Source organism: Tursiops truncatus, chromosome 15 (genome assembly GCF_011762595.2).
Source record: "Tursiops truncatus isolate mTurTru1 chromosome 15, mTurTru1.mat.Y, whole genome shotgun sequence".
Taxonomy (NCBI): Eukaryota; Metazoa; Chordata; class Mammalia; order Artiodactyla; family Delphinidae; genus Tursiops; species Tursiops truncatus.
The window spans coordinates 60,463,754-60,488,238 of NC_047048.1; the positions used below are offsets into that span (position 1 = coordinate 60,463,754).

General features: G+C 57.7%; 1 protein-coding gene across 8 annotated transcripts in view; it reads right to left on the reverse strand.

Annotated features, from left to right (window-relative positions):
* Positions 1 to 24,485, reverse strand: part of NOL4L (nucleolar protein 4 like) — a 129,222-nt gene that overhangs the window by 19,734 nt on the left and 85,003 nt on the right. For 3 of the 8 annotated variants that reach the window (XR_004522060.2, XM_033839824.2, XM_033839823.2), the window contains exon 5: positions 9,328 to 9,469. Coding sequence is in view for 7 of the 8 variants with exons in the window: in XM_033839824.2 (XP_033695715.1) it covers positions 9,328 to 9,469 (142 nt within the window). In the remaining variant the exon portion in view is untranslated. Of the gene's footprint in view, positions 1 to 9,327; positions 9,470 to 9,632; positions 9,655 to 9,762; positions 9,971 to 10,026; positions 10,863 to 13,289; positions 17,485 to 17,796; positions 17,995 to 24,485 lie in introns of those variants that run through there. The other 5 variants (XM_033839825.2, XM_073792864.1, XM_033839826.2 and 2 more) reach the window with 5 other exon arrangements.

Below are 24,485 nucleotides of genomic sequence, written 5' to 3' on the forward strand. Positions count from 1 at the left end.
GCCCCACCGCGGCCCCGGCGGCCCCCAGGATGTGGAAGAGCCAGCCCCGCCTCCCCCCTGCCACGTGGCTTCGGGCTGCAGTCCGGGGGCCCTGACTCTGCTCTGAATTTGGGGTGCGCGCCTCGCCAGGGCTGGCCTCCGCTCTGACAAAGGCCAGTGGCCAGGCTGTGTTGACATGATGCCTAGTTCCCAGGAGCACCCGGCTCCTGGCAGGCTTACCCGGCTCTTCCTCCCGGAAGAGGGCCCTGGGGTCAAACGGGGGACACCGAGGAGCTGGGTGAGGCGGCGTCCCTGGGACCCCACCATCCTGGGCGGTGGGGCCACGCCGGGCATCTGCCCCACAGTCTGCCTTTGGACCCCGCTGCCCGCCTAGCTGCCCCTCCTGAGCGCCACCCCGCTCCATCCCTGTGGCTCCCAAGGCCTGGCCCGGCCCCTGCTCCCCATCCCAGCTCCACTCCTGCCCCCAACACCCCTAGCACCTCTACTGCACAGCATCCACCTTCCTGCACTTTTATGACTCGTTCCTGAAGGTGGCATCAACACCTGAGCCCTCAGAGTCCAGAGCGGCGCTGTCCAACAGAAACGTAACGCGAGCCACCTACGGAATTGTCAGTTTTCTAGCAGCCACATTAAAAAACGTAAAAAACAAAAAACAAGTGGAATGAATTTTAATAAACTACTTTATTTAACCCAGTATATCCAAAATATGATCATTTCAACTAATAATTAATTCCGTGTTAAATCTGAGATACCTCACATCCTTTTTTCATACAAAGCCTTTGAAACTCAGTGTGTATTTTACACGGTACACCTCAATTTGCACGAGCCCTTTTCCATAGCGGTCTGTGGCTCCCACGTTAGCACAGACCCAGATTTTTGTGACTTCCCTCTAAAACTGAAATCATTTTGCTCAGTGCAGGGACCCTGGGGTCTCAGCCCCTAGAGAGGTGTCCAAGTTGCAGATGAGAGTTGGGGTCTTGGGGCAGGTGGCCTGAGCAGGGCTGGTGGCGGGGCACTAGGGGCAGGCGCCGCCTTCGGTGGGGGTGGACACCAAGTATGTGGCAGGCGCCAGGCAGACTCATCGTGCCTGATTTGCACAACCACCCCCCGGAACAGACGTCAGGAAGGAACCAGAGGATCCCAGAGGGAAGTCATCGGCTGTCACACAGTGTGAATGGAAGAGCACAGAGGAGCCCCAGTGCTGCCTGATTCCCCGAAGCACCCACCCCCATGCTCTTTCCTCTCTTGGCCTCGATCTGCCCATCTGTACTATGGGACAGCCCCCACCCCTGCCACTGTCCCACTTTCTGCCGGCCCTCCCCAACATATCCTGGCCCAATGTGCCCCGGGGGAAGACACTCCCAATATGGACTGCCTGGGTCTTTGTCTTCCCAGGCCCGACAGTCTCCCTGGCCCCACCCTCAAGGCCAAACACAGGCAGTGAGCCCTCAATGCTAATTCAGTGTGCAACTCTCTAGCTGAGATGTCCCCTGCACCCCCTCAACCCAACCCCCAAAAAAATGAGCGAAAAGAGCCACTTCGGGCAAGCATGTGTGAATGATTCATGGGGCAGGGCCCTAGCCCCAGAGCCTGTGTGCTTGTGCGTGTGGCTTCTGAGGGCCTGGCAGGCCTTCTGCCAGACGGCTAGGAAGCCCGTCTGGGTTCCGTGCATCCCAGCCCTTAGGTCAGAGTGATCAAGCCAGCGTGGCCCCGGTCACTTCCTGGTTCCTGGGAACGTGGCCTGGGGACAGGCTCCGGTGGCGAAGCCTCTCCGACACACCCCTCCCCCGGCCTCCTCTCCAGCACAGCAGGCCTGCCTCCACAGAGGGGCAAGAGGCAGCTGGGTTTCCACGTGTCCTGGGCTGGGGAGGGGGGCAGGGGGGAGCAGGGCTCTGACACCCCGATGGCTCAGCAGGCCTAGGCGAATCTTCCAGGTGTCGGGGGGGATCTCCCTCTCCCTTTCTCAGCAGGTGAACTTTACCTCTAGGGCCCTGGAGCGTGTCCTGCCCTATGCCCCTATGCGTCTGGGGGCCTGTGAGGGCCTAAGACCCTGGCAGCCTGCACAAGGCCAGGGCTGTGCAGGCCTGGCCTGCTCCGGGGATAAAGGGATCTCTCGGTGCTGTCTCCCAGCCTCCCTTACCCCGCAGCGGCAGGAGGCCAGGACAGCCCAGCATTGTCTGTGCCGCCTGCAGCCCAGCTGATGATGGACACTTTCCTGTGACCCGGGCCTGGCAGGGTGGCCCACGGCCAATCCCCGGAAGGGCTTGGGCCCTAGTTCTGGGGTTGGGGGGCGGGGGCAGGAGGCCGCCGCCGCCACTGCCTCTCTCCATCCGGTGTGGATGTTCGGAGCCTTGAATAGGAGCAAATAGCTCCTGCTCTAGAAGGAGGAAGTATGTGACCTGTAGCCAGAAAATAAGGCCCAGACACAGCTTCCAGTCTCACCTGAGAAAGGTGGAGTCAGGACCAGACCAGGCGTGGGGGAGAGGAGGCTCAGTTTAAAGGCCCACTGCAGGAAGCCATCCCAGGGAGGCCACTGTGAAGGGGCTACAGTCCCCCCCACATGTGACAGTGACCAGGGAGGATGCCCAACGAGGGCTGGGTCCGCAGTGAGCAGGCTGCAGCAGGCTGTGAAGCCTTGGGGCCCCGGCTGGGGAGACAGCTGCTCCAACCGCAGGGGTGGGCCCGTGGGAGGGTGGGTACCATGCGCACAGAACACGAGAAGTGGCCGAGGCTCAGGGGTAATGCGGGCGATCGTCTCAGAGCCTGCCTGGCCTGGCCCCAACCCCGCTCGCAGTACAGCCTCTTGGCTCTCCCCTTGCACAAGCAGCTTCCATCCCCAGCCGGGAACACTCCCGTGGCATCCTCAGTGCCCGGCACAGTGGCCAGCACACAGGAGCTAAGCTGCTGCCCGGGCGCCTTCTCCTTGGACAGAAGAGCTAACTTGCAGCTGCCCATGGGGCTGCCCATCAGTGACGGAGCCTGGGACGGGTCTGGGGTTTGCAGATTAGAGAGCAGGATCCTGGGAGATGTAAGGTCCCCCAACAGGCCCTGGCACACATGGGTGGTGAGTGGGACAGGAACTCAGGAGATGCTAGAGCAAGCTGTGGGTGCCCAAGCCGCGAGCTTGTAAAGAAAGCCGTGGTCAGAACCCCACAGGGCGCAGTGGGCAGAAGGGATCAAGAAAGACCTGGATGGATGAGGAGACAGGACTGGACCGCATGGGGCAGTGAAGGGTCGGGTGGATGGGGTAAAGTGAGGCGGACTCCTGACCCACCTACAGCCCCCTCAGCCTGTGAGTGCCAGTCGGCCACGGACCCCAGCCTCCGGCTCTTCAGCGGAGGCTCCTGCAGCTGCCTGGCCACCTGAGAGGAAACGATCCCCTCTCCGGTCACCAGCCTTCCCTGTCCACACACTGTCCAGTCCTCACCCCGCCATCCAGTGATGGGGAGGGATTGGCCCCAGGCCACACAGCAGACAGGCCGCAGAGGCAGAATCTAGCCTGGGCTGGCTCACCGTGGCTGGGGTTAGGGCACACTCCCCCTGCAGACCCACCCTCCGTGGAGACCGGCCCAGGTGGGTGAGGACAGGGGAGGCGGCACTGCTGTAAATACCGAGCCCTGGGCAAGCAAGTCACACACCCGCTCCCCAGGTGACCGCCCCTGCTGCTGCCCAGTTTGCGTGTCTGGGTAGTGGAGCGCCACACCCAAGGGCAGCAAGAGTCAGGAGGCAGGAAGCCTTGGTCTCCTCACAAAGGGCTCCTGAGACACACCAGGATTAATGGCTGCAGTCACACAGGCCACGCTCCAGACAGCAGCCAGGGATCAGAGGTGAACAACTTGCTTAAGACCCCACTGCAGGACCAGGGCAGGCCAGGACCTGCTCGGGAGAGCCACGGCAAGGTGCCAGGGGCTGCCGGCAGGGGGCCGAGTCCGGGAGAGACCCTGGGCCCACAGAGGCGGCTTCACCTCTCTCCTTCCTCCCGGATCCCCTGCGTGCCAGCCTCTCGCCTGGCCTGGGCCCTCTCTCCTGGCTGAAGCTTGGGGCCACAAGGAGCTTCTGGAGACATGTGACCCAGGAAATCCCCAACGCTGGCATGCAGCATCTCCCTCCCTTCCCAGCCTCCTCCTGACGTTCTGCCCAATCTTCCCAGGCTGTTGACACCTGCCTTCGACATCACAACGCAGCCTCCTCCGAGAGGCTTCCGCTGGTCCCCCATCTCTGCCACCAGCTTCTCAAGAGCCATTTGCCGGGCACCTGCTCTGAGCTGAGGACTGGGGATAAAGCCCAGAAGAGGACACTCGGCCCCGAGGCTGCTCCGTGCCGCACTGTTTGTGACAACAGAAAAGTGGGGGCTGGGATGGCCTTCCCCATGAGTGGCCCAAACATAGGCTCTGGAGTCAGAGACACCCTTGTGGCCACTTGGAGTCCGGGCACGTTACCTCTCCCTCTCCCTCTGCACGTCAGGCCTAGTCACAGCTCTGAGCTCACAGGGTCGCAGCCAACCTGCCACCAGCGCAGAGCTGAGCAAACAGTGGGCTCAGGAATGGGACCTCCAGTCACTGGGGTGACCAGACAACCTTTAAAAATGCCTTATCAGCGATGGGGAGAGACGAGACACCATGTGGAAAAAAACGTGGGTCCAACACTACACGATCCCTCTCCCCCACCTTTTTTTTTTTTTTTTAAAGGAAACGACTTCGATTATATACACAGAAAAGACTAAGAAAAACAGCACTGGTAACATTGGTAACTTTGTCTTTTTTTTTTTTTTGCTCCTGTTTTTTTTCTGTTTTCTACAATGAATGTAATACTTGTGAAAGAAGGTAAAAAATAAGATACGTTTAAAGACACATCTCCTGCCCTCAGAACGCTTACAACCTGGCGGGGGTCCCACGTTCTGTGTGCCTGTCCCTCTCTTGCAGGTTCCTTGAAGGGGTGAGGGGTTAACAGCCTCCCAGGCCACAGGGCTTGATATTCATGTGACAAGGCTGGTGGAGAGCCCTGAAAGAACCAAAGGCTTAAGCCAGGACCCTCAGCGCCTTGGTCCAGCCTCAAGACGTGGTGATGGCCACTGGAGGAGAGACCCCAGACGTCCAGTCTGCAGGCAGAAAGCGCCGGCACCATGTCCCTGGAGGGAGGGAAGCTCCGAGGTCCAGTGGGTCCCAGAGGCCCAAGGCTGGAGGAGCCTCCCATCTGAGAGGCACAAACAAGAGGCCCCCCAGATGCCCCACAGCTCCTGCCCAGCAAACCCCAATGGCCCTGCAGGAAGACAGAAGCAGGACCCCCGGTTCTGCCCTGGCGGTGACTTCCTGTCTGCCCGGAAGGTGAGTAATGTCCACTCCCCACCCCCCGCATCCCTTCTGGAGGCCAGGCCTCACATTTTCCGCTCAGGAAGAGGCAGAGCAAGAGGCCTGGTGAAGCACATCAAGGCGAAATGGAAGGAGAGGGCCCTGGCCTGGCCATGCATCTGACATCCAGCAGCCTGCTGGCTCACCTGCCCGGCCTGGGCCCTCTTTCGCTTACTCATTTAACAGACACTCCCCCTCACTTGCTCTGTGCCAGGTGCTATGCTGGGCACCAGGGAACTGGCTCTCAGGGTGCTCAGTCGGTCACTGGGGAAGAGACGGTCATCGAACAGATAATCCCACTGACGGGGCATAACTACAGAGGGATGTGCCGTTTGGTCCTAAGTCAATGCCAGACCACCGTGTCTCTGGACGGAGTCTCCACAGTTGGCTTCTTCCAACTGTCCTCCTCTCCACCCCCTAAATGCAGCTCCTGGGTGTTTTTCCAGGCACCTGTGATGAGACCAGGGCTCTGTGTGGACTCAAAAGAAAGCCCAAAGCCTCAGCTGGGGCTTAGTGGAGGGTCTGGAGGGGACCTGGCTGTACGTGGACTGCAGGCAGTGGTGGGAACAGCCTGGATCACTCAGCCCTGGATCACGACTCAGAGAAGGTAGTGCTCTGAGTTTGGGGGGACAGCCTCCTCTGGTTCCCAGGCTCCCGTGCCCATCTTCCGGGGAACCTCACACACGACCTCGACGCCTGCCAAAGAGGACAGAGGAGGGCAGCAGCCTTGGCAACCCCTCCCGACTCTGGCCAGATCACCCAAGTTCTCTCACTGATCAACAGTTCCCTCCCCTGAGACGGGACAAGAGCCCTGTGCTCACCCACAGCAGCTCCAGCCGCCAGTGAAGAAGCACCACGGGGCTCCCCGGCCGAAGCAGCCGATGCCGTGATTTCAAGAAGCCAGGAACGGGGCCGTGAAAGAGACCTGAAGCGAGGCCTCGCAGGCAGTGGCAGCCTCGGGGACAAAAGCACAGCCGCCGCGTTTGTGTTCGTGGCGAGCACACTCCCACAGCTGCTGAACCTCAGACAAGCTCCCAGGAGTGAGAACTGGCCTGGTTCATTCCTGGTCTCAGCCATGGGACCTGCCCTGCCAAGGCCCAGCCCTTATCTGCCTTTGCTAAAATTTGAAAAAGGGGGAGGGAGGAGGAGGTGCTGGAGGAAGAGGAGGGCCCCCGATTCACATCCACCAACAGGTGTGAATCTGTGCAAACTGCCTCGTTTCCTGAAATGCTCTGGCTGTATCCCTGAGCAGCAGGGGTGGGATGCTGCTCCCCGGCATGGCCTTGGGAGTCCCCACACTTTCTGGCTAAAGGAAAAGCCCCAGGTGCTCAGACTGGGGGGTAGCCTCAGGAACAAAGGAGCCGACTTGGCGGGGGCAGACCTCTATCCCCTCTGGAGGGTGCGCTCGGGGGTAGGCCTCAATAAATGTTTGCTCCTTTATTCATTCGGGCAACAAACATTCAGCAGGCCCCTATGACGTGCCAGGCGTGCAGAGTCACCGGGGACAGCAGAGGGCGAGATCCACGTGGTCTGCCCCTTGCGGAGCTCACAGTGGGGGCCTCAGACTGAGGACCCCCGAGGCAGGACCGAGGGCCAGAGACCGAGCGCCAAGCCGTCCTGGGGGTCGGTGGCGTTGGGGAAGCTTCTGGATGAAGGCACGGGAGCAGGGAGTGGAGACCATGGAGGGCTGTGCCTGGACGCACACAGAGCCCCTGCCTGGCCTGTCCCTGCCCAGTCCTTCTTTAACAACAGGGGACATGAGAACACCCTGAAGCCCCCAACGGTCTCCCACCGATTCACTGATGGGAGCGGGATCTCAGCTCACGTCTACACTGCAGGCACCTGCAGAGGGAGGGCTGGAGGGCTGGCCCCAAGGACTCCAGGCCGGGTCTGCGCCCAGCTTTGGGAGCCCACTGGTCTGGACAGACACGGGAGTCACCACCAGATCTAGGACCAGAAGGGCAGCAGAGACCAAGCCAGCCGGTCTCTCAAAGCCTGCGACCCCCTGCACTGGGTCTGGGTCGGCCTCTGGCCAGCACGTCAACCCACAGCCTCCAGACACAGCCTCTGATGAAATAATTAAATCGATGGTATCGTGGTCAACACCATCCTCCCTGTCTCCAGCTCTGGCTGCCTGCCCTCATAAACACCCTCGTCCTGTCAGCGGGCCAGCCTGCCTCGGCCCCAGCACCCAGTCAGGAGGGACCTGGGCGGCCGGAGGGGTGGGGGACACGTGTGACGACACACACCCGGGTTGGCGCCGCCACCTGGCTCCTGCAGGACGGGCTGCGGGACACACTGACCCCATTAGCCTCCGTGGCTGGGGAAGCCCTGTAAACCCCACAGAAACACTCCCTTCTGCTACCTGATCCTGGGGGCCCCCCCATATCACCACATCTCCCTGGAAAGTGTCTCTGACAGAGCTGAGACACCCCCCACCGCGCCCCCCGCCAAAGGGTGGTTGTAAGCAACAATAACACGAGTTTTCTGAGAATGAGTTGGGGGACTAGGGCCCCCATTCAGTCCTACTACTCTGGGGTTTTTAAAAATAAATGCTCTGGATCCTTCCTGGGAAGGTGTAACCGACAGCCTTGGGCTGAGCTTTGCTGGTGTGGCCCTCGGTGTGGCCTTTGGCTGTGGCCCTCAATCAGCTCAGATGAGGCGGGAGGTCAGCTGCTGGGCACGTCCGGGCCCCAGAGCCCCCCGACAGCATGCGCTGCCCCTGCCCCGCTCCCCACCCGCGGGAACGCTGGAGCTGGAAGGCGGAATCGGTCTGGGAGGCTCGCAGCACAAGGGGGTCCTGCTGACCTCATGTAGCGTCAAGGGACAAAAGCCTTTTCCTTCCCAGCAGCCTCGAACCCCACTCCTCACAGAACCACACCCTGGGCTCCCCAGCCCCAGGCGCAGCCACCCCCAGCGGCCTCCGGGCTGGGTCTCCTCCCAGACAAAGCCGGATTCAGGCCCGGGAGGGCTGTGGGGAGGCACGCAGGCACGCGGGTTCCGCCATGGAGACGAACTTTGACCCAAACTGCAAGGCTCCTACCCCTTATTTACTCTTTAAGGCTAACCCGTTTCACAGAGTTAACATTACACCCCTTTTTAACCCTGCACCTCCCGCCCACATTCCAGGCCCCGACCTTCGACCCCTCCTAATTGCAGCTCTACACCCCAGTTCTCTCCAGCTCATCCCCCACCCCCAAGCACCTCCTCTGGGAGAGCAGAGCCCGGCCCGCCCGGGACGCTGTGACTACAGGTGCCACCCCACGCCCACAAATGCATCTAACTGAGGCAGGCACCGGAGTCCCAGAGCCCAGCCCCGGGGCTCAGCGTGGGAGCACCAGAGTGGACCTCTGGGGTCTGACTCTGACCCCAGCGCTCCTACCCCAAGAAAGGAGCCTGTGTTCCAAGAGAGGCAAGAGAAGGCTGGCTGGCAGGCCCTGGCGGGTGACAGCTCCTCACCAGACCACCTCTCATCCCAAGGGCCTGGGCACACACGTGGACAAGCGCACTGCCTGCTCGCTGACCAGGGGAAGGGAAGGGACCCTGGTCCTGTAGCCTCACATCCAGGCCACAGAAGCCCAGCTCTTGTTTTCGTTACTGGGCAGCTGGACTGTTCCGGGTCAGGCACACTGTTAACCTTCCCAGACCTGAACCGTGATAACTTCAAAATCCATATCCCACCAGCCCGTGAGCATCAGAGCAAACAGGGAGGACACCATCAGGCTGCCTATCCCCGAAGAGCTCTGAGCCCTTCACCTTTGGGAGGAACAACTGTTCTCCCCGGAACTAGGGGCTGGGGCAGTGGGGCCTGTGGAGACGCTGAGAACACTGGGGGCAGCTGTCAGCCTGGGCCCAGCAGCCCCCAGAGGCTCCAGCCCAGATTCTACCCCTGCCCCCCCTACCCCCCCCCCCAGGGATTCCTAGGACCCTGCAGGCGGGGACACAGCCCCTCCCCCACCAGCCACAAAGGGACACTCACCGTCCTCTTGGCTGTGGAGGTTCTGCGGGCTCCGCATCCTCTCCTCCTGGCTGGGACTCAGGCTGGAGGCCAGGTGTGGGTCAGCTGACATCCATGTGGAGTCGTTCATATCAAAATCTTCACTGCTCACAGAAGTTTCATCCTGATCAGGGACAAAGAAGGTGGGCGTTCAACAGGGACGGGCTCTCTGCAGCCCCTCGGCAGCATTCTGGGTGAACCCCAAGGCCCGTGGGCGTTTGGAGGTGCCCCCAAAGGCCGTAGGGCGCCCCCAAACCTTGCAGTGGGGGCTGGGTTGCTCCCCCTACCCTCCCATGGAAGTGGCTCGGGCTCTGGTTCCTGTCGGAAGCCGGGGCTGAGGGCCGGCGCTGTCTGTAATTGAAGACAATTACGAGGTTTCGCATCCTGTAGGGGCGGATCGCAGGGCCTGGCTCTTACCCCTGTGAGCCAAGGCTGAAGCAACCGCTGTAAACAAGGGCCACTGCTCCCCACTCCCTGCCCACAGCCCGGCGACGAGGGCTCACTCCACGCAGGGCCAGGCGAGCAGAAGTGGGCAGCGGGACACGCCGGGCACCACCGAGGCCAGGCTGATCGCGCCCACCACGCCTGCTTCCCGACTCCCGACTCCCGTGGAGCATGCATGGAATTCCTTTCTCCCACTCCCCCAGCCCAGAGGACATTTCTGTCTTCCTCCTTCCTAACCTTTGCTGTGCTTCAAAGATATGCTCTTGGGCGGCTTCCAGAGCTGAAAAGGCCAGCCCCAGAAGTATAGAGAAGGAAGGGGGTGGGGCAGGCGAGGGTTCGGATCAGACCGCAAAGGGGGTTCGGCTCAAGGGCCTGGGGGGCCGCCAGGGCCTTCCAAACAGCCGGAGGGCCTGCTGGAGAGGACCACGCCTGCCTCCTCTCCCCTCGCTGGCTTCAGTGAGCCCTTGGCCAGTCATCCGGGAACCCCCGGGGCGGGGCCCCTTCAACCCAGCCCTCCAGTGGGAAGGGACCCCACCTCCTCCTGGCCCAGCCTCTTTCAGGGGCAGCAAGCAACTGTGTTTGGGAGCTGGCTGCAAAACGCAAGAAAGATGACCCAGCGGCTCCCACACCCTGGAGCTCTGGCTTTGCCCCTTCCCCTTCCCCAGCAAGATACAGTGGCCTCTGTGGGCCCCCAGTAAGGACCTCTGGCAGAGCACTACCCCCCAAAGGCCTCCCTCCAGGGGCCCCTCACAGAGGTCTCTTTTACAGCGAGCAAACACACTTCGGTTTGAACTTTCTTCTGCTGCTGTCCGAGGCAGACACATCTGCTCTCCAAGTGCTGGGGAACCAGCCTGGATTATCCTCCCTCCCTCCCCCACCAGCCCGGCTGGCAGGGAGTTTCCTGGAATTTATAGCTTCTGTGCAGCACGAGTGTGCACCCTCTGCGGCTGAATCAGGAGGACTCAAGCCCGGCCCGAACGCCAGCTCCGCCCAGCTCAGGGGTCCCCACGCAGCACGCCCAGAGCCTCAGGGGACGGGGACCACATGTGCTCTCGTGCCCTCTCCCCACACACGCACGCACTCTGCTTCCCTCCCACAGGCCGCCCTGCTCCTCATACACAAGGACGCTCACTCACACACTCACTCAGACTGTGTTCTCACACCCGGAGGGAGGAGGGAGAGACACACGTTCAAAAGGTTCTCTCTGCACAAAGGGCAACACGACTCTCCCTACGCTAACAGGACAGGACCCAGAGCGAGGGGTGGCGGGCAGGTGGGGAGAAGGACCCTGGGAGGGGTAGGGCCATACAGGTTCTGGGAGCCAGGAACTGGGCCCTCCTCGCTTGGGGCCCTGGCTCCTTCCTGGCTGCCCAGGGGTCACTGTGCTCAGGGTATGACCTGAAGTCCCTGCTGAAGCAGGAAGGCCCTCTCCTGGCTCTTGGGTATTGTCGAAACACTCATGGTTTAAAGGACCAAGTGTTCTGTTCACGTCTGGGAGTCACATCTATTCAAAATGCTCCGTCCGTTTACTCAACAAGTATTTACTGAACACCTACTATGTGCCCAACACCTTTCTAGGTGCTGGAAAATTCAGCTGTGGACAACTCCTGGCCTGCCCAGTGCTCACTGCCCAGCGGGGGCGATGGACAATCAGCAGAAAAACTCATAATATCCGGGGCGACGAGGGCTACAAAATAAAGCAGAATAAAGTAGAAGAAGAGGGAGAGGGACCTGCAGGACTGTGTTTGCCAGGGTGGCCAAGAGGAGCCTCACTGGTCAGGGGACAATTAGAGCAGAGGCCTGCAGAAGTGAGGGAGGTTGCTGGAGAGGGGGTGGTCCACGTGGGGAGTGCACCACGCACCAGCACGTGCTGGTGGCTTCCAGCAAGCAGCCCGGAGGCCACAGTGGCCGGGGGATGGGTGAGCGGTGGGCAGCGGAGCCATGCGGGGCACGTCATCTTGGGCAGCCATCTCCAGCTCAGAGAAGGAGTGTTCCGCTAAACACACAGGTTCTCACTGAGGAGCAAGAAAAAGTCCGAGCTGCTGGCTGCAGCGCTGAAGGCTCCCACATTCTAGCCCCACCTGGCAAGCGTTTAAAACAGTAACAACAGGGCTTCCCTGGTGGTGCAGTGGTTGAGAGTCCGCCTGCCGATGCAGGGGACACGGGTTCGTGCCCCGGTCCAGGAAGATCCCACATGCCGCGGAGCGGCTGGGCCCATGAGCCATGGCTGCTGAGCCTGTGCGTCCGGAGCCTGTGCTCCGCAACGGGAGAGGCCACAGCGGTGAGAGGCCCGCGTACCACAAAAAAACAAAAAACAGAAACAACAGAAGCCAATGTTTATCAGGTGCCAAGTGCGCCACAGGCCCGCTGGGTAGGTGCAGTTATCAGCCCCATTCTACAGATGAGGAGGCTGAGGCTCCGAGGGGTGAAGGCAGCTGCCCAAGGTCACGAGCTAACAAGTGGCAGAGCCACAGGTGGGCGGTCCCGAAGGCCCAGATGCACCCTCCTTCCTGCCCCTCACCTGGAACGCCCGCACTGCCTCGGTGCCCCACAACCCAAACTCCAAACGCATGTCCGTCCCCCTGGCTCCATCAACTCCAGCTCAGTCTCCATCGTTCCTTCCTTACACCCTCTGCCTGCCGGTACCATCAGCCCTGGCACTTAGGCAGGCACAGAACTCAGCTGCAGCAGGCGGCACAGTGGCTCTCTGCCCTCTCTTTCCCCAAGAAAACCTTAAGTCCTCCCAAGAGCGGGGACCAGGCTCTACGCTCTCTGGACAAGGCCAGCGAGACCAGTCAAATTGGCTGAATTGCCTGGCATGATACCGGTGTTTAATGAGGACGCGGCAACAGTTTGACAATCAGGGACGTGGACCCACTGAACACAGCTCCTGAATGGAGACCATATGAAACCTGGACCCTGGCTGCCGTGCCGCATCCCCCCCTGCAGCTGCCAGGCGCCCCCATGCAGAGCCTCAGGTTTCTCTGGCTCAGATCACTTAACTATCCACCAAAATGGCCCCCCTCCACTTCTCCCTGCCCTGACAGGCCAAACGGGGCACAGGTGGGCTAAATTTTACATTGAGTTGCAATCGCCCGATAATGAAGAGCACCCAGTGCCCACACATGAAGGGCTCTGCGGCAGGGGTGTTATGAGATTTCCTCGCAACAGCCCCGCAGAGAAAGCAGGCACCCGTGTAAGGCCTATCTCCAGATCTGGCGCCCGCCCCTTGGAGACCTGCCTCAGCTGCCCAAGGGCACCGTAGCTAGTGGCAGAGCTGGGATCTGAACCCAGGCTGTCTGTGCCCAGAGCCCACATGACAGCCCCCACACCGAGGGGCCCCCTCACCACACTTCCTCCCTTCAATCGGAAGAATCAGATTCCTTAACAACAAAGTGTCTCAGGACGAGACCCAAAGGAAACTCCGTGGGAGACGAAGCTGTATTTACACCCATACCCACACCCAGCTCACTCTCGTCAATGAGTCGACGCGCACTTACTGAGCATCTACTATGTGCTGGTGTTACGTTAGGGGCACCAAGACTGTGGCAGGGCTCCTTTCCTCCAGGGCCCTGTTATTTAGGGAAGAACAGAGAAAAATTCTGACCCACTTGTAAGCGCAGAGAGAGAAGGGGGCTGGGGAACCCCCTCTCCAGTTATCTACCGACCATCCAGCTCTCCCCAGCGAGGGTTCCTACAACCCCCAGGGTTCTGCCACACGAATCCCTGTTTTGTGGGTGATGGTTCTAGCTAAGCTTCTGACACCACTGATACAGCAATTTTCTAAGTGAGAAATCAAACTTATTAAACCTAACTTTAAAAACCTGCCAAACTCTTAAGTTCCAATCAAAATTAGCTCCCACACCCTCACTTCCAGGGCTGACCTGGGACAGAAGGTTTCCCAAGCCCCCTCTGCCACCCACCTGCTACAGCAGAGCTCCCAGCTGCAGAGGGCAGACTGTAACCTCACCGGCTCACACTGAGCCCAGGCTCCAGGAGCAGCCCAATTACACAGGCAATTACCAGTACACAGTTCAGAGCCCATCAACGATGAGCAGAGGGGGGCACAGCCGGGCCTGAGGACCTGCGGGAGATGCCAGCGCAGGCTATGAAGGGCCAGGCCCAGAGGTCGTAAGTCGGGCACTGCTTGTTTTTCCCTCTGGAATCTCAAGGGAACTCAGCCTACTAATTTCTCTTTCTTTAAACAAACTTCAATGAAACTTACATTAGAAAATAAGAGTGTGTACAATCCATTACTTCCAGGTCCCCTCTCCCTAGACCCCACGTGACTGGCCAGCCAGTACCCCCGGCTCCTCTCACCTTACCTTCGGACACCCTGAAGCCTGCAGCCTTGCCCACCTGTTGACAAAAGTCCATCATTTATTAGGCACCAAAGGACCTGAGCCACTTGCGGGTCACAGGGCGATCAGGTCAAATGTTCTTCTGAAAAGGGAACACAAGAGTTGGGGCAGGGAGAGGGGGCAGGCAGACAGCACCCAGACAGCCCCTGGGACACACCCCAATCTGGCAGCCCTGACTCTGGGCAGAAGGAGAGGAGCCGACCAAACCCTCCCTGCTCTTATCTGTGGTCCAAAATTCACGGGCAGGTTCAGTTTCTCTCCACCCAGGTTCAGAGGCCCTTCCTCCTCTGCAAGCAATAGTACCAAGCACGGCTCAGCCCAGGAGGAGGAGAAAATGGGAGACCAGAGGGGAAATGGTGGAAACGCGCCTGTATCCATGGCACGTAACCAGGGGCAGGTGCTATCAGTAACCTGATTATTTTACAACTGGGGTCACTTTCTCGGGAACTGGGTTCCTGGTGCCTCTGAAGTTGAGCCATTTGCATCCTCCAGGACAGGGATCCTGGGCTTTGCCTCCACAACATTTTCCAGGCCTTTCCTCAGAGCTGTAACTCTATCTCTACCACTTGCTTTGAGAGAGAAAAGGAGGAGGATTTGCTGTGAATTTAGCGCAGTTGTGAGCCGTAAGCCCTGACCAGGAGCCTTCTTGGGTGTGTGTTTCAGAGGAGGGGCGGAAGGCAGGCATGGGCCAGGCAGGAAACAGAGCCCCTCTCTGTCCAGCCCTTGGGGTCTTTTTGATGAGAAGCTGAAGCTCCTGCCAGAAAGACCACCAGGCTCAAGGCAGTTGCCCTGGCACCGGCCCTAACCCAAGCAGGCGGGCACCAAGACGGAGAAAGTGAGCACCTCCTTCAGGAACACCTGCAGGCCCCTTCCAGGCCCTGGAAATTCTTCAGTGCGAGGCAATTCCCCCCCTTGTCTCCATGTCAGCGAGCATTACACACACAGCCTTCTGAGCATGCCAAGGAGGTACTGAACCGCATTTGACCCCAACTTAACCACTTCAGTTCATCAGATGGCTTATTAATGGAAGACGAAAACCCTCCAGGATCCAAGGCAACAAGGGTTCAAATCCCTGTTGGGAAGGAACAGCACAAATGAAATCGTAGGGTGGTCGGAGCCACAGCTCCTGGGAGCTGCGGGGCCCCAAGGCTGCGGCTCATGCTCCTCCCCAAGCCCACCTGGCCACCAGGGGAGGAGGCCAGCCTCCCGGGGACACTCCCGCGCAATTCCACTCCTTCCTGCCAGCGTACCTCCTCTGCTTCCTAGTCGTACAAGCATACAGGCTCATCTGGGAAATGGGAAGTGGGGAGGGCTGATACAGCTGATCACCTAGCACATTCTAGGTAGCCCCCCCCACACACACACGTGCACACACACACACACACACACATGCACACAGCGTCCGTCAGAAACATGTTCGCATCTACACAGGGACGCTCTGTTGTCTTTGCTGTCATGGGTGCCTGGATGCTGGGGTGAGCATTTTCAACACCTTCCTACTAGTGTATTGAGTGTAAAATGGGCTTTTGTTTCCCAAGCAAAGGCAACTGGCTGTCTTCCCAGCACTCCTCACCACGAGGGCCTCACTGATACCCCAGGCCCTGCCTTGAACAGGGGTCTCTTTAAAAGGGAGGCTGGAGAGATGAGCTTCAGTAGACAGGGTTCTTCCAGCCAAAAAGAGAGCTGGAGAGAAATCACTCTGCACTAATCCCCTGCAGGAGTTTCCTTCCAAGAAAAGGGCCCAGACAAGTCAAAAAAGTTCTTGAGCAACTCAGGGGCAGTTCAGCTCCACATGGCCCCAGGGTGACGGAGGCCACAAAAGCTTCCCCAAATCGGCCTTTCCAGCTGGGAGGAAGGCCCTGGGTGCTCTGTTCCCGCTGTTCCTCAGGAAGGTGCTGAATGGGGTCTTGGCACCCAGCCATGGTGCAAGGATGTGGGAGGAGGTGCTGTCTCAAACCCTGACTCTCCAGGACAAGCCCACCTTGAGATGGAGTTAAATTAAGCTTGATATTATTCATTCATGGACACACTGAGGCCCTAATGGTTTCCCAATATAGGGGTAATTTACTACCTGGGGGCTAAACTACCACTGGGGCCTGGGCCCTAAATGGGTCTTTCTCCCAGAATGACCTGAAATCCAGAAGCAGGGGGCAAGGCAAGAAAGGGCCCCTGGTCAGGACTCTCTCCTGAGGAGCTGTGAGAGCCCCACAGCCCTCTCCCCATGCCCCCCACCTCCTAGGACAGGGGCCCAGGCTGGGGTTTCCAGCTGATTCTGGGATAAGTAGGGCTTTATCTCAAGGGAGGATCTATTTCAAGCCACAATCCTTCTCAGAAAGAGGAGGAAATCACAGAGTCCAAACACCATTTCAGGTGAAATCAGGAGGTTATTAATCTCCCCTCAGAGCAGACAGAAAGAAAAATCAATGTTTTAGAGGGGGGAAAAAAAGGTTCCATTTGAATTAATAGGTTTGTGGCTTCTCCATTGATCAGTGCCTCTTCACACTTTCTTTTTGTGCTTTTGTGCTCTTGGGGAGGAGGGAGGAAGAAGGGAATGGGGAGGAGGGGGGTGGGCCTCCCGATAAGGAAAAGGACGCTCTAACCTTAACCTTTCTCCAGGAATAATGCTAATTAGCGAGGCTTAGTGAGAACTTCCCCCAGGAAGCGCGGCCCGCTAGGGACGACCGGACTCGGGCAAACGCAGCTCCAGGTGGGATTGGGGGGTGGGGAGGGGGGTCACTTCTGAACCTGAGCTGCTGGAATAAGAACGCGAATGGCACTCCCCCACCCCGCCGCCGGAAAAAGTGTCCAGCCTTGGAGAAGCGGAGAGCGGCGGACGGAGGTGTAAATCCAACTTAACCCGGGCGCGCGCCCTCACTCTGGCCAGCTGCCCCCGCCCCATGTGCCCCCGTCAGTAAGGAATGCCCCTGCGACAGGGGCCGCCGACGCCTCCAGCTTCCGCTCCGACCGAACACTTGCCAGGGGCATCAGGTCCGCTCCGGGGAGGGGCGGGGGCCTGCCGAAGTGGGCTCAACTCTGCAAACCTCGTCTCAACTCCCCGCGCCGAGGCAGGGAGCCCCTCCCTGCCACTCTACGCTTCCCGTCCTCACATCTCCAAACAGTCCACTTCCCTTCTCGCTACGGCCGCGGTGGCGGCAACCCGAGCCTGACCCCCACCCCACCGCCTGCGAACGCCTTCCTCACCGGGACGCGGTGCTGAGCCCGCTGCAAACCGTGTGGCCGCAGCACAATACCGCGGCGCGGCGCACACAATCACCGCCCCCCAGGACCGGCGGCGCGCACGGCCCGGGAGTGGGGTGCGCCCGGCGGCCCCCGGCACTCGGGGCCGGGCACACCTCTCGAGCAGCCCGCGGCCCCCAGAGTGCAGGCTTCACGGCCCCCACCCCATTCGGTCACACTCACCCGCCCCCCGCCCCAGCCCACTCCGCCTAGGGCGCAGCCGCTTCCGCGCGCCCCCCTCCTCAGCCCCGGTGCAGGAAGCTCCCCCGCGTCCCCCTCCCCGGAACCCCCCCAGCTTCCCGCCCCCCTAACCGCAGCTCAACGGCCGGCGGCAGCAGCAAGAGAAGGGGGGCGGCGGCCGGGGGCCCGGAAACGGCCCGATCGCGGGGATCCGGGCCGGACTCCGTACCTGGGCGGGAGGCGAGGCGGAGACAGACGGTCGGGCTCGGCGAGTGAGCGGGGCGGGCGGCGGTGACAGCCCTACAGCTCCAGCTGCTGCTGCTGCTGCCGCCGCGGCCGCCCGGGGAGAGGGACTGGCACCGCCGCGGCGCGTCACTGCCCGGCCCGGGGGCGGGGATGGCCAGGGGGAGGGCCCAGGCGAGCGGCGGCGGCGGCAGCGGCGGCGGCAGCGGCGGCGGCGCCGCGGCCGGGAGGGAGGAAGGGGGAGGGGGGCACCGGGCAAGGGGAGGCGGGGGAGGGGGGCGGGACCCGGCACGGGGCGGGAGCCGGGGGGAGGGGAGCACTGGGAGGGCGCACGCTGGGAGAGTAGGAGGGGCAGCAGGAGGAGGAGGTGGAGGGGCGGGCGGGCGGGAGGGAGGAGTGGGCACTGGGGGAGGGGGAGAGAGGAAAAGGAGGCACCCAGAGAGAGGAGAAAGGAGGGAGAGGCGGGGGGTGGGGAGAGGAGGAGGAAGGAGCGGGTGCTGGGCCAGGTACGGGGGGAGGGATGAGGGCGCGCTGGACGCGCCGCCGCGCTCTCTGTGGGGAGAGCTCTCTTAAGGGGGAAGCGCTTGGAGGAAGATTCTTGCCGGGGTCTGAGCCCGGGAAAGAAGGCGGTGGGGTCTGTGCCCGCCCCTTGCTCGCGGAGGACTCAGTCTTCGAGTCCGGGGTGGGGGTTGGGGGGCGCCCGGTCGGCTCTCCGCGTTCAGACCAGAAGAGGAGACACTTGGCCCAAAGAAAGTGGCTCGGGCACTATTAGGAACTCCCGGCACCCTGGGGCCTTCGGACAGCCCTCGACCCCTGCGCGTCTTCTGGTTCCCCGGGGACTTGGGTCCTCGCTGGGCGGGGCTGCTGGGCCAGAGGGCTGGGCCCCCCGGCGGTCAGAGCAAGACCCAGCTCTGGGAAAGACAGGCACGTGGTCGGCTCTGTGCCGCCCCCCCCACTCTGGGCCCCCCCTTTTCTCGATCAAGTTCAAGCTCGGGCTCCTCGGCTTGCTGCCCATTCGCTGCCCCCTCCCCTCCCCCTCCTCTATTCCGCACCGTCTCGCCTCTTCACTCTTCCTTTGTCTCTTTCCCACCACTTAGTTTACACCCTCCCCTGCTCCCCTTCTTCCCACTGGCGGGCGCCGAAGAGTCCGGCTGCGCTCACCTGTCAGACCCAAACATTTCAACCATCTCCAGCGCCCGCCGCCGGCCTGCTCCCGGCTCTCTCCCCGCCCCACCTCCCGCCGGACATTGTGCTCCTCTAGACCACACAGTTCGGGCTCCTTAAGACGCACAAGATACAGCTGTAAAGTCATAGGATAACATCAAGAAATGCTGCTCCATTCCAGACCCGGGCGCGCACTGTCCACAGACACAGAATCGCAGTAGGGGAAGGACCCACGCGGATCAGAGACGCAGTGCTCCGCGCAGTCAGACCTCATCCACCTGGGGTGCAGGAGAAGACGGCACCGGGCGTCGCGGTGGTGGGGGACCCTGGACCTCTGAGCAGCCTCAGACTCAGCCTGAAACATAACACGCTCGTACCCCGACAGAATTAGCCCCCGACAGAGAAGATTGGTCAGGGCGGATTCTCGCCTCCCCAAATCCACACCCTCCAACATATCAGCCTTCAGAAAATCTTGTGCTTTAACGGGGATGGAGAGCTGCCCTCGTGGAATTCTGTGAGGAAATGGCCAAAAAACAAAACAAAACAAACCAATAACGATCCCACCACCTGGTTCCTCTGGTCGCATCCAAAGAGGAGGGGCAATTTCTACTGACTTTACGCTACAATTCATTCACAGTGAAACCAGCAAAGAAGAGAAAACGAGACAGCCACCGCGATTGTTTGCAATTTTGAAACAGACTGCCTTTAACCCTCCAACTTTTTTTCCGTAAAAAGCCTTTTTCTTTCTTCCACTGAAAGCTTTGCATTGTGAACAATCCGAGGTAAACAAGGCTCCCTCTACAGGTACGAGTTGGAAATACAACACCGCAGGTTCAGGGCTCAGTATTCACCCATTAGAAAAATAAAAAGATGACAACACATCAGATTAACAGCACACCGACTTCCTTCTGCACACGCTAAAGATTTTACTGTCAATATAAAAGTCACACTTTGTTTTTAAAGGAGGCTCTAAGCATGTTACTCATTAGCACCTTTTATCCCTAAAATCAAATGTGTTTTCAAACCAATTCACTCTTCCCACTTTTCTCTATGAGATCTTTCTTTCTCATCCTTTGTGGTGGGGGACAGTTTGGAAACTTCATTGTCTGAACGGCCACACACCAATAATGATTTTTAGAATTAATTAGTGGCCACGAATCTTCAGTTCATACAGGGAAATATGGGTGTTTCCAACATGGGAACTGTCCTTCCTCACTCTGAAAATGAGATAATTCAGGCCCAGGATTTCCCATCTCTTCCCACCACATTTCTAGAGACCTCTGACTTCTCCTGGCCTGAGTCACTATTTCACAGCGGTGGTGGACATCTGGGCTTGAAATATAAAGCCAGATCCAGCTGATGTTCAAAGGTGGAATTGAACCCAGATAAGCCACCTCTTCTCTGACTAATAAGAGAAAGAGCTAGTACGCCAGGAGGGCAGAGCAGTGATTTTCTCTAGGCATGAAATGTGAACTCATTTACCATCCCTGAGATAAAACAGCCCCAGCCTCACTCGATACACAGGAAGCGGTTGGGAGCCCTGGAGAAGCCTGGCTGTTTAGTAGCACGGCGAATTAGGTGAGTTTTCATGTGTGCTGAAGCCTGCAGAAATCTCCCGGCTCCTTAATTCCTGCAGGAGCTGCCACTCCTTGAGTAACCTTGTGTAGGTTGCTCTCTGTGTCTTTGCGCATCTCCTTAAAGTGGCCACAGCATGGGTCCCAACAAGGAATGGCATAACCTAGTTTCTTGACCACTAATTCTCCCAGTGATGTGTCTCTTCTTCCAGCCCCAAGCTGGTGGGAGACCATGACAGAGAAGGGCTGCTCTAGTCTGCTTAAGGGGGCGGTACTGCCTTCATGTCCCCTCCAGGCTCTGCAAACAGTGGGTGCCTTTGTAAATGGCAAAATTAGCAGGGCATTTGCTCTGCGGAGCTTCTTAAACAGCAACCCCGTCCAGGCGGATTCCCATATGAAATGAGCGCGCTCCGTGAGCAGGGACCTGGCCATGGGAACCAGAGGTTGTGATTCGGAATAACAGGATCTTAGTGTGACCAGAACAGATGCTGTTCAGGCATCTCAAAGCATAAAAAAAACCCTACAAATTACTTATTAATGATAAAAGGCACATGTACCTGCACCATGGAGAGACTGGTAGACACCCCCCAATCAAGTGATCAAATGCAGCAGACCCCGAAGGAGAACCACCTGACACGATGTGCTTACTTCCTGAAGGGATGCAATGAGAGAACATAGCATTACCTATGTTATGTTCTCCCCATGTCAAGTCCTCCCCTCCAAAATGCTTAACCTGAATCTGATCATGAAGAAACAACCAGACAAGAAATACTGAAAGAGAGACTCCATGACACAAGTATCCCGGACACTTCAAAAGATTCACTGTCATTAGTTTGACTGTTCTTTTAATCACGAGACCAATGAGAAAAAACAATGAAATGCAAAGTTTGAATCTTGGTTGGATCCCAGAGACAAAGAGTGAGGTGGTGATGGGGTGAAGGAGACGCAGAGGATGGGGGCGGTGAGGGGTGGAGGGGAGACAGGGGTTGAGGGTGGAGATAAGGTGGGCTCTAGGCTGAGTGGTCAGGGAAGGCCCCTCTCAGGAGTAAGCCCACATGTGCTCTGACCCCAGGATGCTGGAAGCTGACAGCTGGGTGAAGACTTGGGGGCACAGTCTTGCAGGCAGAGGAAACAGCTGGTGCAAAGGCCCTGAGGTGAGAAGGGACTTGGCATGTTTGAAGACTTGAAAGCTACCAGTGTATTTACAGCGTGGGGGAGGGTGGGAGGAGGTAGGGGTGAGAGGGCATGCAGGGCCAAGCACTCAGAGCCTTGGACACCACCGTGAGGTGTGCGGATTTTATTCTAAGAGCAAGGAAATCATGCCATCTAAATTATGTTTTTAGATCAGAGGAGATGAAATTATAAGGAAGCAGGAGTGGCATCCGGGAGACCACTGAGGAGGTGGACTAGAGTCTAGTCAAATGGGACTGGTTCCAGTTCTGGCTCTGACACCAAACAAGTGTCCTTGGGCACCAGTTTCCTCATCTACAAAGCAGATAATAAGATAGTGTGTTTAATGTATTTGACACCAAAATGTCCCCTTTGACATCAGAAACTGTGGTGTCCGGCCTCCCAGCCCTTCCGATGATCCTTCCCCCTCCTGGTGTCACACCCTCGGTCCCCTGGCACAATGGATAGGGCTGTGGAAATGAGGCTCTATGACTTCTGAGCTTAGGTCATAAAATACAGCTTGCTCTTTTCCCCAGAGGGAGTACTCGGTAAATGGTAGCTTTTATCGTCCTCATCAGGAGTCTACATTTTCACAGTGCTGGTCAGAACCCTCTCCACAAACGCTGTACCAGTTTCCTCAGCAGCAAGCAGCATCTGGTAGTTGTCATTTCACTACACACTTGTCAGCGCTTAGTACTAGCAACCTCCTTTATCTCTGTCAATCTGAGAAGTGAAAAATGGTGTCTCTCTCTGCCCTCTTCATTTGGGAATGTGAGCCTATATTTATGTGTATCGTGTGTTTATTGGTCACTTGTAATTCTTTTCCTTTTTTTAAACAATCTATTCATATTCTTTGCCCTTTACTTGAGTTGGTGGTTTGTTTTTTTGGTGAGAACTGTTTAGAAAGGAAGGGAATTCATCTTTTGTCATATATTTTGCAAACATGTTTTCCTTTTGTTGTCTTTTTATTTATGATGGGATTTTTTGCCATATGAAAATTTTACTTTTTTTTTTATATTGTCTCATTAGGTTTTTTTTTTCCTTTAGGGCTTTAGGATTTCACGTCAAAACAAAGGTTTTTCTTTTTCCACTCTAAAATTATAAATGTATTTCACCCATATTTTCTTCTAGAGCATTTATAGCTTCGTTAGAGTTAAATCTTTATTCTATCTGTAATTTCTCTCCATATAAGAAGTGAGGTGAAGATCTAGCTTATTTTGTTTTTTAATGCCTATCCTAGTTGTCCCAATACCATCTTTTTTTTTTTTTTTTTTTTGGCTGTGTTGGGTCTTCGTTGCTACTCATGGGGGCTGCTCTTCATTATGGTGTGTGGGCTTCTCATTGCAGTGGCTTCTCTTGTTGTGGAGCACGGGCTCTAGGTGTGCAGGATTCAGCAGTTGTGGCACGCAGGCTCAGCAGTTGTGGCTTGCGGGCTCTAGGTCGCAGGCTCAGTAGTTGTGGCGCACGGGCTTAGTTGCTCTGCGGCACGTGGGATCTTCCCGGACCAAGGCTCAAACCCGTGTCCCCTGCATTGGCAGGCGGATTCTTAACCACTGCACCACCAGGGAAGCCCCCAATACCATCTTTTAAATAACTCATCTTTATCCACTGATTGGAAGTGCCGTCTTTATGGTATACTAATTTCCCCTTATTTTTGGAATTGCCTATTCTACTGATCTGTCAATTCCTGTCCCAATAGCATGGCTCTGGAATATATTTTAATATCTGGTAGGGCCAGCACTCACCTCTACCTGCCATGAACTGTCCCTGCCCGCAGCATAATAAAGACAAACTCTTGCCACAGCAGGGAAGGCTCTAGGTGCAGCACAATTATGGCAAACGGTGAGGGGGGGGCGCGTTTCTGACTGAGGGGCTGTTGGGGGGTGGTTCCTGGAAGAGGTGACATCTACTCTGAACCAAAGAAGGCGGGAGGAATGTGACAGGTGGCAAGTGGAGGGGGCATCTCGGTAGGAAGAAGAGCGGGGATAGAAGCTCCAGGGCTTCACACATGCCTGGATTCAAAATACCTGATCTGCAGGTTGGGTAGTAACTCAGCTTATCCATTTATTCTTCACATTCACTGATTTTTGCCCAGCTGGCTGCAACCTCATAGTTGGTTTGACACCTTTGTTAAAATCTAGGAGAAACTGTCCCATGCCGTTTCCTCACTCCTTCTCTATTCAGATAAATTTCCCATGATGCGTATCACTAAGAGTCTGACTTGTTGAAATACACTTTCCTAACAACCATGACAAAAGGTAAAAATTACAACTTCATCAATTGCCTTTTCAGAAATGTGTTGCTTTAAAATGTCATCAATTAATCTCTCTTACTCCAAAACCTTCAATGGCTCCCAGTCACTGGCAGAATCAAGTTAGAGCTCTCTGGCTCAGTGTTTAAGGGCTTCCACAGCCCTGCTGGCCTTACAGCCTTCTGTTCCAAACTGTGAACTCTGCTTCAGACTCACAACTGCTGTCCCTCAACTGCCCATGTGTGACCCCCTTCAAGCCTTTGATCATGCATGCTTCCAGACACACGTTTTTTCCACAAATATGTATAGACCCCCTACCACATGCCAGGCACCATGATTAGTATGGGTGACACAACAATGAACAACACAGATACAGGTCTTCCCACCTGTAGCCTGCAGGCCAGCAGGAGAGAGAGAGATTAATCAAATGACCACAAAGGTTTTAGTCACAGGATATATATTCGGTTTGTACTTGACAGTTGTGGGGCCTGCTAGGAAGGAAGTGCCTAGTTATGT